The following is an 11,752-nucleotide window of genomic DNA, read 5'->3' on the forward strand; positions in this document are numbered from 1 at the left end:
GTATTAGTTATGATTGTTTTTGTTAAATTCAAATTAACATCCATTTAAAGAAAATTTCGAACTGGTCTGGTCTTGTTTGCTATATCCCTATACTCAATATATGCTCAACTGGAGAACCTTAAATTTAGTTGTATAGTTAATAGAATTTCACTTTTCCTTATATTACAACACAACAATTTTAGTCTAAGTTACCTAATTTTTAAGCCAGATTAATAGGAACTACCAAGATCATGTTTTAGCACAACATTTCTAATATTTATATATGGTATCTGTTGCATAACATATCCATTCAGAATAAGGAGTTTTACACCAATTACCAACCTTTCTTGCATCAGATTGCCACTGGTAGTCAGATTTAAGGAGAGGCGGATCATGATATTTTGACTGACTAAACATCAACATCATTGGATTGAGCTAAAAGAAAGAGGATATGGATCCCAAATGCATCGAAATGCATTAATTGGTTGATTAGTTGTTGTTTTCTGATTAGAGAAGCTTGGAAGAATAAAAGCAACCAACATATATGGTTTTGGAGAAGTTGACTGATAGTTGCATGGTGTGTGATTCTTGTTAGCTTATAGTTTTTGCTATTATGTGATTAATAACTGTTGTCTTTAGATTTAGCGCAGGTTCCATTCATTGCAGCAATCATATAAGACTAAATCATTTAATTTGTTACTTAATACTAATAGTCTAATATAGTAGTGAAATTTGGAACTATACCTATTTCTGTTAAGATACAATTTCAAAATAACTTATATTCGAACGATGATGCAATTTATATTCGTAAAAAGAAAAGTAATTATATAATTATGTCCCTTCGTCATTTTAAGAGTGTTTCTACCTTTTGTGGTTCTTTAATTTATGAACGCTATTTCCAAAATAGACACTTAGGACAAATTGTACCTTATAGCTGTTTGGGATTGAAAAAAAGGTGATACATTTTAAAATGTAAAATCAAATCTTGAAAGTACTTATAATTTTTTCAAGTTTTCAAGAGAAGGTGGTCAATTATTTGAAATCTGCATCAATTTCACAAAAGAAAGTGCTATTGGCTCTTAAAGGAAGCAAAGAACAAGAAATTTAACGTACACTCACATGTTAATCTTTTCCTTTGTAATTCAAATACAAAGTCTTTTATTAATGGACAAAGTTAAAGAAAGTTGATTGTATGGTGCTGAAGGAGGTTATAATTACAGTCTATAGTATGAGGATTTGACGTTGATTTCCCCCCAATATTTGATCAAAGAAGGAATCATGAGGACCACGAAAATGCTCCAAAAATAAAATCAGCGACCCAAACATCTACTTCTCCTTTTCTTTTCTGGAAGAACTGATTGGCTCTTCCATGAATTGAGATAACGCATATAGGCGCGAAAAATAGATTAAAGGTATGACTTTGTAAAATTTAATAAGAAATATGAGGTTCAAAGTTGAGCTTAGATTTCATACGTCACACTCAACCAATATGGACAAAAGCAACATACAATGGGATATCGTCTATGGAAAAGAGCCAAAACTACCCTCAAGCTGCAGGCTTAGGATCAAATATATCTTCTTTTTACCTATTAGGCTAAAATTGCCCTGACGTTTTCTTTTCCTCTCAAGTCTACTCTTGTGACTAACGGCCATTTATCTAATAATGATGTGGCAGTTTGTCATTTGTCGAATTCAAAACACTTGTTCACATTAAAAAAACCACCCATATGTATCCATTTTCGGACTAACCCGCTCCGGACCAAAAATCTAACTGAAAAAAGGAACCCTCACCCCCACCCCCACCCCCACACACACACTCTTTTTTTTTTCTAAGTGCCTCTTCTTCAAATTAGGGTTCTTCAAAGAAAGAAGAGTCGTGTTAATGGCTGCAATGAAACTTTTAGTTTGTTTTTTCACAAGAAAATTAGTTCAAATTAGTAGAGAACTATAAATTTAGACATACATAAACATTCACAAATCATTAAATACTCTCTAAAATTTTAGATCTGAAAATTTTGACAAGCTTCGAAGCTTAGCTTCGATGGCGGTCAACTTTGTTCCTTGCGTTTTCGAGCAACCAAGACAATAGATAAACTTGACTTTTGCCTCAAATAATAACAATCAGCAGGTTCCAAACAACAATTTTGACTTTCAATACCAAACTCTCCCAACAATTTTGACAATTTTAAGCCACGAATTTGACCCATCAAAGATCCCAATCAGTAGAATAATTAAGAAAAGTCTTAAGCACTAAAACTCTTCAATTCAGCAACGGATGATCAATTCTCAATTCCACCAATCAACCCAGTTTTTTTCAAATACTTATACCAATGAAATTCGAAAACTCAGAAACAAAGAATGAACGCAAGTGCATTTGATCAAACAATGATACTATTTTTTAATTTTCTGATTTCTTTTTTTTGTTTTTGATTTGGTAATAAAAAATTAGGCACTTCAGATCGGGTTAGTACAATTTAGGGAGGGTTAGTCCAAAAATGAGTACATATATGTGGGTCTTTTTAATGGGAACATGTATTTTAAATTCTTCCGATGAGAAGCTATCATGTCATTATTAAATAAAATATATTATTTGGTGGAAATGACTGTTACTCGTAAGGGTAAACTTGAGCCGAAATAAAAACGTTAGGGGCAATTTTACCTCAACAGGTGAACAGATGATATATTTAGCCCTAAGTCTATAGTTCATGGGCAATTTTGACTTTTTTCTGTATTGTCTATAAAGAAGTGTTAAGTGAGATGTGCTTCATTTTAATTTTTTACCTCAAAAAATTGAAAAATAAAAATTGCATATATCTAATTAAACTTTGATTGTTCATCTTCATATGCTAGGAGAATATTCAATCATTTTGACCTCGACAAATAATTTATTATATTATAATTCACGTGCAACGCACGTGCCGAGAGACTAATATATATATATATATATATAGTAAGAAAAAATTCAATTAATAAAATCCACAGCCGCAAGTATAATATTTAAAAAAATCAATTCTCTAGTTAAGAAGCAATAGATGAGATGAACAACATTAATTTTAAACTAGGATAGTCATATTACAAATTAAACCGAAATAGTTCGTGCCTCAGCGGATAGAACATGTCAAAATAAAATAGGAATCTAATATATTATATATGTATGTGTACATTGTAAATCGCAATATGTGATTGACTCGATAAGTATATGGATGAGGAATCTAATGTTGAGGAATACGAAAGTAGAGTGGAATAGGATTATGAGGTTCAGGAGTAGAGTCCCAAACAGAGAATGCGCTGCTGGAGTTCATCCATTTCTCAGTTATTTCAGGGCAATGTCGATCTAACACATCTTTCAAGCTTTCTGTTGTATTCACCCATTCCAGTCCTTTCTTTGTATATGTCTCCTCGTTGTAATTGCTGGTGAAAAATCTGTCTGCCTTTAGCCTCCTGCATATTTGCAAATCAAACTTTCTCTTAGTATAAAAGAATTTAAGTCATATACATGGATAGTAATATTTTTTTTATGCTATTAATGTAGTTTAATATATATGTAATATTAGGTTAGTAATTATTTTTACTAGGTTTCTTTTAGGTTATCGTAAACATTAATGTTAAGTTACACTAACAATGTTAAAAATATTTAGACTATGAGGTTACCTAAAAAATAACTATAGGTAACCATCCAAACGTATATTGGTGATCTCGAAAATAAGATATATTCCCTATTACAACAAGTATAATACTCTAATTGTGTAAAAGTTCTTAGTGGGCGTTTGGACATAAGAATCATAAAATTTTGAAAAAAAGTGATTTTTTTTTCAAGTGAAAATATTATTGAAAATTAGAGTTGTGTTTGGACATGAAATATAATTTTGGGTTATTTTTTGAAATTTGGTGAGTTATCTGCGTAAAAATTTGAAAAATAACTTTTTGGAGTTTTTCAAATTTTTTAAAAATTCCAAAATTCATCTTCAAGTGAAAATTGGAAATTTTATGGCCAAACATTGATTTTGGAAAAAAGTGAAAAAATTCTTATGGCCAAACGGGCTCTAATGTATTTAACTTTAAAAAATTAATCTGTAATTACCTTATAAATGTTATGATTATGTAAATACATTTTAGTAAACCTTAAAGCTATTTTTTACTATCTTTATAGTATGCATGAAAATTTTCTTTTTCATTTACAAACCTTGCCGCCATGAGAAGAAATATGATAAAGGCAGTCTCTGAGATGGCAAAACCCTTTATCTTTTTCTCCGCCATGAGTCCTACCAACAAGTCTAATTCTTCTACATCATCTCCATATACTTCATGAAATATTTTAATGGCTTCTACATCATCCGTCAAATCTTCCCATTTGGAAATAGGAATTTGCAACATCCTCCTGCGAAATTCATTGTACCTAGGAACACTTCTTTCTCTGTCTCTATAAACTGCCATCCAAATATAATAATCAGTGAACCGTGTGGATTATTAAAAGAAAAAAATCATTGACCATACCCCTTATTTTATTTCGGTTTTAGTAGAAAATATTTACAACCTTGTTTTTAGTTTTACGATTCTACCTCTTTTTTTTACACGTAAGAGATCTGTCTTTTACACATAAAAGATTTAAAAAGGTCATTTTCTTAAATTCAAAATTGTAAAATGGCATAATATACAAATAACACAATATATATATATATATATACTTACTTTCAAGGGCAGCAAGGTCAATATGATCTGGCCTATCGTTTCCATCAACGTCTTGGGCAACAAGATCCCTCATCCACACTGGATAATTCCAAAGTTCAAGAGCTCCACAAGCTTGGTGACCCATTGATACCATTTGCTTAGTAAAACCAATTCTTGATAAATTCTCCTTTCCTTTACCCCCAATTAAATCTTCCATGGGAATCCTACAATAATAGTAGCATTTTGATTGTTAATTTTACATATAATTACTGAACTATATCCATTACAATAATGAATTCATAATATAATTTTTATCACATTAATATAATCGAAACTTTAATCAATAACACTATGATAAATGGACATTGGGCTCCCCTCTCACGCCCAAGCCTGCAAACTGGAGCGTGGACAATATAAATGGGAATCTAATATTGGTAATAATAATTGGAATGGATCTGACTTTAATACCGTAATAAATCAATCTTGGGCCTAACTCAACTCCAACCGCTAGTTTATAAGGTGAGGATTGCCCAAAACCATATAAGGAGACCAATGACCTCAAATCTAACAGACGTGGACGTGGGACAACTCAACACACTAAAGTCACAAAACTATTCTTTTTATATTAAAATAACTGAATTTTATGTACTATTTTAATTAGTGGACAAAGTTTATAATATATATCCAAAGTGATGCCTTACTCATTAGTCAAAGGGAGAGATTTGTTTGGTCCAGGTGTTGCATCTATATTCCTCAGCTGAAGCTTGTCCGGTAGAAGTTGATGCATCCGATACACACACACAAATTCCTCAGTGAGGGAGTAAGGCACTCCATAATTCTCAGGTTTTTTCATTCCTACAAAACCACTCAAAATAGAACCTCCAACATGCCCAAATGTATCCTTGAATTTCTTTCCTAGCAATCCATACCTGCGATTAATTTTTTTTTAGTCACACAACAACTGGTTAATGAGTATGACAAAACAGAAATAACAAGTGTAAGAGAGTGTTGACCAATTGGCACGCATTCCTGCAAGCATGGTGTCGGTTTTGAGAAGCTCAACAGTCCAATCTATGGTGTGAACTTTTGCAATTACAGCAGAAGTTACTAGCCGTGCATGACGGTACAAGTCCTCATCCTTCAATTCTGGATATTCTTTCTGTAACGTAGCAAATCAAGTTAAAGAAAGATTCAAATGTCCATTATCTCCAATATGATAGGTTTAGCATATATATTTTTTTAATTTAAAATTAGGGGGCAATCAAAAAAGAGAACCCCTCCAAAAACAGGCGTATGCCACTAAATGCAGCGCACACAGTATTCTTTAGTAAAAGGCGAAAGAATAGTTCGCTTTGTGCTCACTGCGTGGCTGCATAGGTTTAGCATATATATATATAAACTAGTCCTTGGGCACGCGCGTTGCGCGTCTATCCCATATAATTAGTAAAATTATATCCTCTTCTACATAGATGATAAAACACTTTGAATCATGATTGTATTTATAAGAAAAAGATTGCGCTTAGAAATCATTTCTAATAACAATCTAAATATTTTTGCTAAGAAAAATAAAAGGAGAAGATAAAATGTTAGCTCAAAAAATTATTTGATTTTTTAAGAATTGTAAATGTTAGCTCAAAAAAATTATTATATGCTGAAGTTAAAAAGCTTAACTTTGTAAAGCGAAGAATTTAGATACATGAACCTTACTAAATTTTTTCGGTAATCCCCAAGTCAAATTTAATATTAGAAAACTAAATTTTGTTATTAATATTGAAGGTATTATTAAAATAACTTTTAAGGGCATAAAAGTCCAATAATAATATAGGATTATTTTGGTCTTTCATATTCAAGTTTTGATCTTCATGCCTATAATATAATATAATATAATATAATATAGTATAATATAATATAATATAATATAATATAATATAATATAATATAATATAATATAATATAATATAATATAATATAATATAATATATACTCTATCAATGCATTTTAGCTTGTACGTAGTGAACAACTGACTTAGTTTTTATATTAGCAATTTGACTTCTTTTTTTTTTTTTGTCAATTGTAATTATGTTATGCTGTATATAAATTAAACTCTAACATGATTATTAGTACCTTCAAGGAATCACAAACAGCGTTGTGCTCTTGAACAAAGAGCGCCTGCAATGTCAAAAGTCCTGCCCAAGTATTACGAACATCACCAGAGATGATATTCCCATTTTCATCTTGTTGGATAAGTCCATTTTCTGATATCTTCAGTTTCCCATCTTTAAATGTTCTAACTTTCTTTAAAACCTCTGCGTTGCTTCCATATATAACGCTTCCATCCCTTCATGCACAACAAGCATGTACGTACGCGAACAATAAATAAAGACAAAAAAATACGCTTTTTCTGACTTGATAAGTAAAAATAATTAATAATTTTTGTCATCAAATCTTTTGAGCACTTACCACCATGGGGTACGCCTGTTCAAGTGACCAGTTTTGATTTCATAAAAGTTCGTTGAAGTTTCCTTGGTTTTGTTAAACTTGAAGGACTTGAGAGGACACTGACTTGCAACTTCTTTAGGTGCATGAAGCTCAATCTGTGCACAAAATTGACATGCAATACCAAAATAAACATTAATCCCACAGTCCACTTATATTATTCACAAAATATATTAAATAAAGTTATTGTAAATTTTATTTTTTACTTCCCTATTACAATACTATATATCTCTAAAGTTCTTTTTTTTTACTGTGTGTGGAGTTTACACCATTTGCTCTTATAAATTAAAGTCAATTATGTCATCTTACAAAAAGATTACCAGACATATGAATATTGGCCATCCCTACCATCTATACCTGAAAGATAGATGAGAAGAAAACTAAAATTTTCACTACCCCTCACCCCTCCAAAGATTAAAAAGGGTGAAAACCATTTCTCCGTTCCAATTTTTTTTTGAAAATCAATCTTCAATTTTTTATCCCATCTCAAAATCCTGTCATTAAAATAGTGATTTTTAAAATGCAGTGCTTACTTTGCCCTTTATATTATCACCTTCCTGCTCCTCTTAATTTCTTGATTTTATTTTTCTTAATATTATGTTATATCTGTTCTGTTTTTTTTTCTCACTTCTAACAAACTTATTGGACTTCCTATATAGAAAATCAATTATGATTTATGGATTCAGGAAGTAGATAATATTATGATTTATTGGTAAACCACTTAACATTAAAAAAAAAAAAAATGGGCCGGGGAAGAAAGAACATAAGTCAAGTTAACCAATATTTTTAAGATCAAAGATAATTGTCTATATATATGCAAATATATATATTATACCTTGTTGTGCTGATCAACAGGTAGCATATTCCTTCCAAAAAAGGAAAATTCACTGCCTGCACCTTCATTAAACGGGTCGTTGTATTTTCCGTCAGCAGTTCGATAAGGGTAATCGGCCGGATTTGATCGAACGCCGGTAGGTGTTCTACCGACGTTGATCAAATTGTATTCCTGGTGAAGACGCCGCCGCGCTCCAAGATAAAGTAGCCCAAAAAACACCGGTAGCCGGTGCCACAGATTCAGTTTATCAATGAAATGAACAATCTGCATGCATGTCACACTAATTATTAAATCAGACTTTTAATCAAAAATAAGAAAAGGAAACCGCAAAAATATTATCTTACGAATTTGTCTTCCCGTCAGTTCAAAAGGTAGAATTTTGTTTTTCTGAAGCAGTATGGTATTAGGAAATCATTTTCGAAAAATATTTCCAAGAAATTGCCTCATTCCCTGGAAAATATTTTCCGGAGTTTGTTTGAAAGTGAAAAATAATTCCAGGAAAAGAATCTATTAAAGATTGTTAATAATATAAGCAAATTAATCAGGTTGTACTTCGATGAAATATTTGAGCATTAGAGGTTGATATTAATATCTAGTTGTTGGGTAAAAACAGTGATATAAAGTTAAGAGTTGAAATAATTATAAAGGAAAATGACTTCGAAGTAGAACACTGATTTTTCTCCATTAATTAGTGGAAATTATTCATGGAAATACAAATTTTAGCAATCAAACAACAAAAAATGACGTATTTTCTGAAAAACATTGTCATAAAAATACTTTCCGTTGCACCACCAAAACACACACTCTAGAGTCTAGAGCAATCATCAATTAGGGTAGATAATATATTAAGTAAAGAATATAATTACCAGAAACAAAAATTTATCCACGAGAGCCATTCTATCTACGGCCTCGTGAAAATCTTTGTGGATGAATCTACGGAGAGGGGAGAGCAAGAGATTCTTGAGGGTATCCATAACCTAAGATATGTTTCCTAGTTTATACGAAATATTAAATATCACTTGTAATATGGTGGTCTATGCTTAATTTGGCATATATATGGAGACAAAATCCTCTATACATATAGAGATAAGAAACAGAGGCAGAAGGCAAGATATATCCTTTAATTTGGAAAAAATAATAGCATGTTGGATGGCTTTGACGTTTCTAACGTAGCCAAATGAAGCAGTTCCACTTGAATTTGAAAGGGAGAAAAATATATGTACCGTACACGTTGAGAAGAAACTACAAAGAGAGATGAATAATCATTTTTCATGTGACGAATATATGTTAGGTTACCACTTACCAACTACTAGTAGATGACTATTTCAGTTATAAAGAAACAAATTACGGTTGACGCGTCCTCTATGAGGTAGAATAATCAACCAATTTAACATATATCAGAATGTGAATACATCAGGGTCCAACGTGCCACACTGCTAATCGAAGATGATGAATGGTCTCAAGTTTGAAGTTAACACCACTTTAAAATTGTACTCTAATAAAGAGGAGGTCAATATTATCCCTTTGAAAAATTAATACTAGTAGAAATAAAAATTTCTTGGAAAAACTAAGGTGATACATTACACCTCTAGCTATTTGGTTGACGAATATTTTCTTAAATGCATTAGTAATCAAATGAACAAATTTCCTAATACAAACTAAGCATTTGTTATCCGCAGGGTTTGCTTGAATTTGTGAATTGGAAAACCACGTACCATGCATGTAGCTTTTTTTCTACTTCCTTTTATGGGTACTAAATATTTGTTAATCACTTTGAAATACATTCTTAATGCTGCCGAATTTTCGTTTAGTTTGATGATAATAAGACTTTACGAATTCCAAAACATTTTGGTCTCAAACCAGTGGCGATGCCACTTACTAATTAAGGGATTCAATTATTAAAATGTCTGCTTCATCAATTCCACCACAGATAAAAGTAGGCTATTTGTGATGGCTACGGCTTCCAGATGTTTTTCTTAAGTATCGGTTTGGTCAAACACGTCTCTTTCTATCTTTTTCTTTTTATTATTATCAATCAATATCTTTTATATTTCATAATTTGGCAACAACGCCAGATAAATGCAGAATATATTAGAATTATTTTTAATCTAATAAAAAGACTGTTACATCATAATTGTATAAATAGTTTTAGATGGATATGGAACTGGTTCAAGATGGTGACAAATAATATTATTATGAAAAATAATAGAAGGGGGCTATCTTCAGAAATGTTTAATAGACGAAAGAATAAACAAGATAGAAGTTTGAGCAGCTCTTTTTCTACTTCTGGAAATTAAATGGCATCCATTAATGTAAGCATTGATTTCTCTTGAAATTTTCTGTATTAACTCTGTTGAACTAAAGTGGAGCAATAGTAATTGGATTAGGACCTCAAAGTCCCTAAAAAATTACTCCCTCCCGTTCACAATAAGTGACAAATTTGTTTTTTTATTTTGGTCCAAAATAAGTGTACATTTATATAACCAAGAAACAATTCAATTTGTTTTTCAAAATTACTCTCATGTACGTATCCCTAAAAAGTCTTTTACTCTTCGCATTAACTATGCTTCAATATTTAATTAAGGATAGTTTAGTCATACTAACTACTTTTGTCTAAAATTTAGTATTTCCTTAATGGGTGTGCCCAAAGCAAATTGATCACTTATTGTGGATCGGAGAAAGTAGCATATTTACATATTAGGTGCCAAATAGGTGGAATGGATCAATCTTCAATGAGTCAAAACATGTCAAATTTATAAACGGGCCATGAATATATCATTCTTTCAAAAAACGCATACCTTAGGAAAAAAAAACTCTCTCTTCTCTCTTTACAACTGAACCCCAACGGCTATATTATAAATATTTGTATCTCTCACGCGCCATCCGATGAACCCGCCGGATGGCGCCGCTCCGGCGCACCTGGGTGGTCAATAGACTCCTACTAACATGGCGAACCAACCATCAGATCCAATTGACATAAAATTAACCTATGCTACAAAGGTCATTTCTTCATCGATTGCTCCGACCCCTTCAAATTGCCATGGCCGGGAGTCTGTCATTGCGACTCACACAATGCACAATGCATCCCGGCGATTCTATTTAAAGACACAGATTACAATGGTGTTATAGAGGAGGAGTGCAAACTCACAATCGTTGGGAGATTCCTCAAACTAAGGCCCCAAATTGACAAAATTAGGTCAAAATTCAAGGAATTAATATCGATTAAGCGCTCTAGGGGTGGACATTCGGTATTTCGGTTCGGTATTTAATAATTTCGATTTGGTATTTCGGTATTTGATTTATCAATTGTGTATACAAAATACCGTACCAAAGTATTTCGGTATGGTTTGGTATTTATTATTTTGGTTCGGTACGGTTTCGGGTTAATATTCGGTGATAAAGAACAACAAAATGCTGATAAAAAGAACAACGAATTGTTGTTTCTAAACTTTAACATTGCACTAAAAAAGTAAAAATAGAGTGCTGGCCTAAAACTTTAACATGTCACTAATCTAAAACACTTAGAGGTCGTTTGATAGAGTGTGTTAGAGAAAATAATGCATACATTAGCTTTGTGTGTTAGTAATGTTTTGTTTGGTACACTTTTCAACCTATGTATGACTAATACAAGCATTAGTTATACACTCTATTTGGTATTACCCTATGTATAGCTAATGCATAGAAAACCATGGCATTAGCTATACAAAGGCTATTAATGCATGCATTAGCATGGTTAAAGATAAAATTATCCTTAAAGTCCCTTAAGTTAAAGAA

General features: G+C 31.8%; 1 protein-coding gene and 1 non-coding gene across 2 annotated transcripts; both read right to left on the minus strand.

Annotated features, from left to right (window-relative positions):
- Positions 1–3,010: 3,010 nt before the first annotated feature.
- LOC104241681 (alpha-dioxygenase PIOX-like) lies at positions 3,011–9,172 on the minus strand. The gene is made up of 9 exons (XM_070167360.1): positions 8,845–9,172; positions 7,979–8,242; positions 7,108–7,241; positions 6,772–6,985; positions 5,661–5,806; positions 5,349–5,576; positions 4,669–4,871; positions 4,163–4,406; positions 3,011–3,420 (listed from the first exon to the last, which is right to left on the minus strand). Exons 1-9 carry the CDS (start codon positions 8,950–8,952, stop codon positions 3,192–3,194), a joined length of 1,770 nt encoding a protein of 589 aa, XP_070023461.1. The 5' UTR covers positions 8,953–9,172; the 3' UTR covers positions 3,011–3,191.
- LOC138886673 (U5 spliceosomal RNA) lies at positions 5,904–6,018 on the minus strand. Its single transcript, XR_011405719.1, has one exon. It is a non-coding gene; the product is annotated as a U5 spliceosomal RNA (small nuclear RNA).
- Positions 9,173–11,752: the final 2,580 nt, after the last annotated feature.

The sequence above is a fragment of the Nicotiana sylvestris genome, chromosome 2, assembly GCF_000393655.2.
Source record: "Nicotiana sylvestris chromosome 2, ASM39365v2, whole genome shotgun sequence".
NCBI lineage: Eukaryota > Viridiplantae > Streptophyta > Magnoliopsida > Solanales > Solanaceae > Nicotiana > Nicotiana sylvestris.

Excerpts from the sequence above, each read along its gene's own strand:
- LOC104241681 (XM_070167360.1), bottom strand. The coding sequence starts at position 8,952 with ATGGATACCCTCAAGAATCTCTTGCTCTCCCCTCTCCGTAGATTCATC. Across the intron at positions 4,872-5,348 it reads TCTCTCCCTTTGACTAATGA|GATTCCCATGGAAGATTTAA; the intron begins GTAAGGCATCAC and ends CTATTATTGTAG. Across the intron at positions 3,421-4,162 it reads TTTCTTCTCATGGCGGCAAG|GAGGCTAAAGGCAGACAGAT; the intron begins GTTTGTAAATGA and ends GCAAATATGCAG.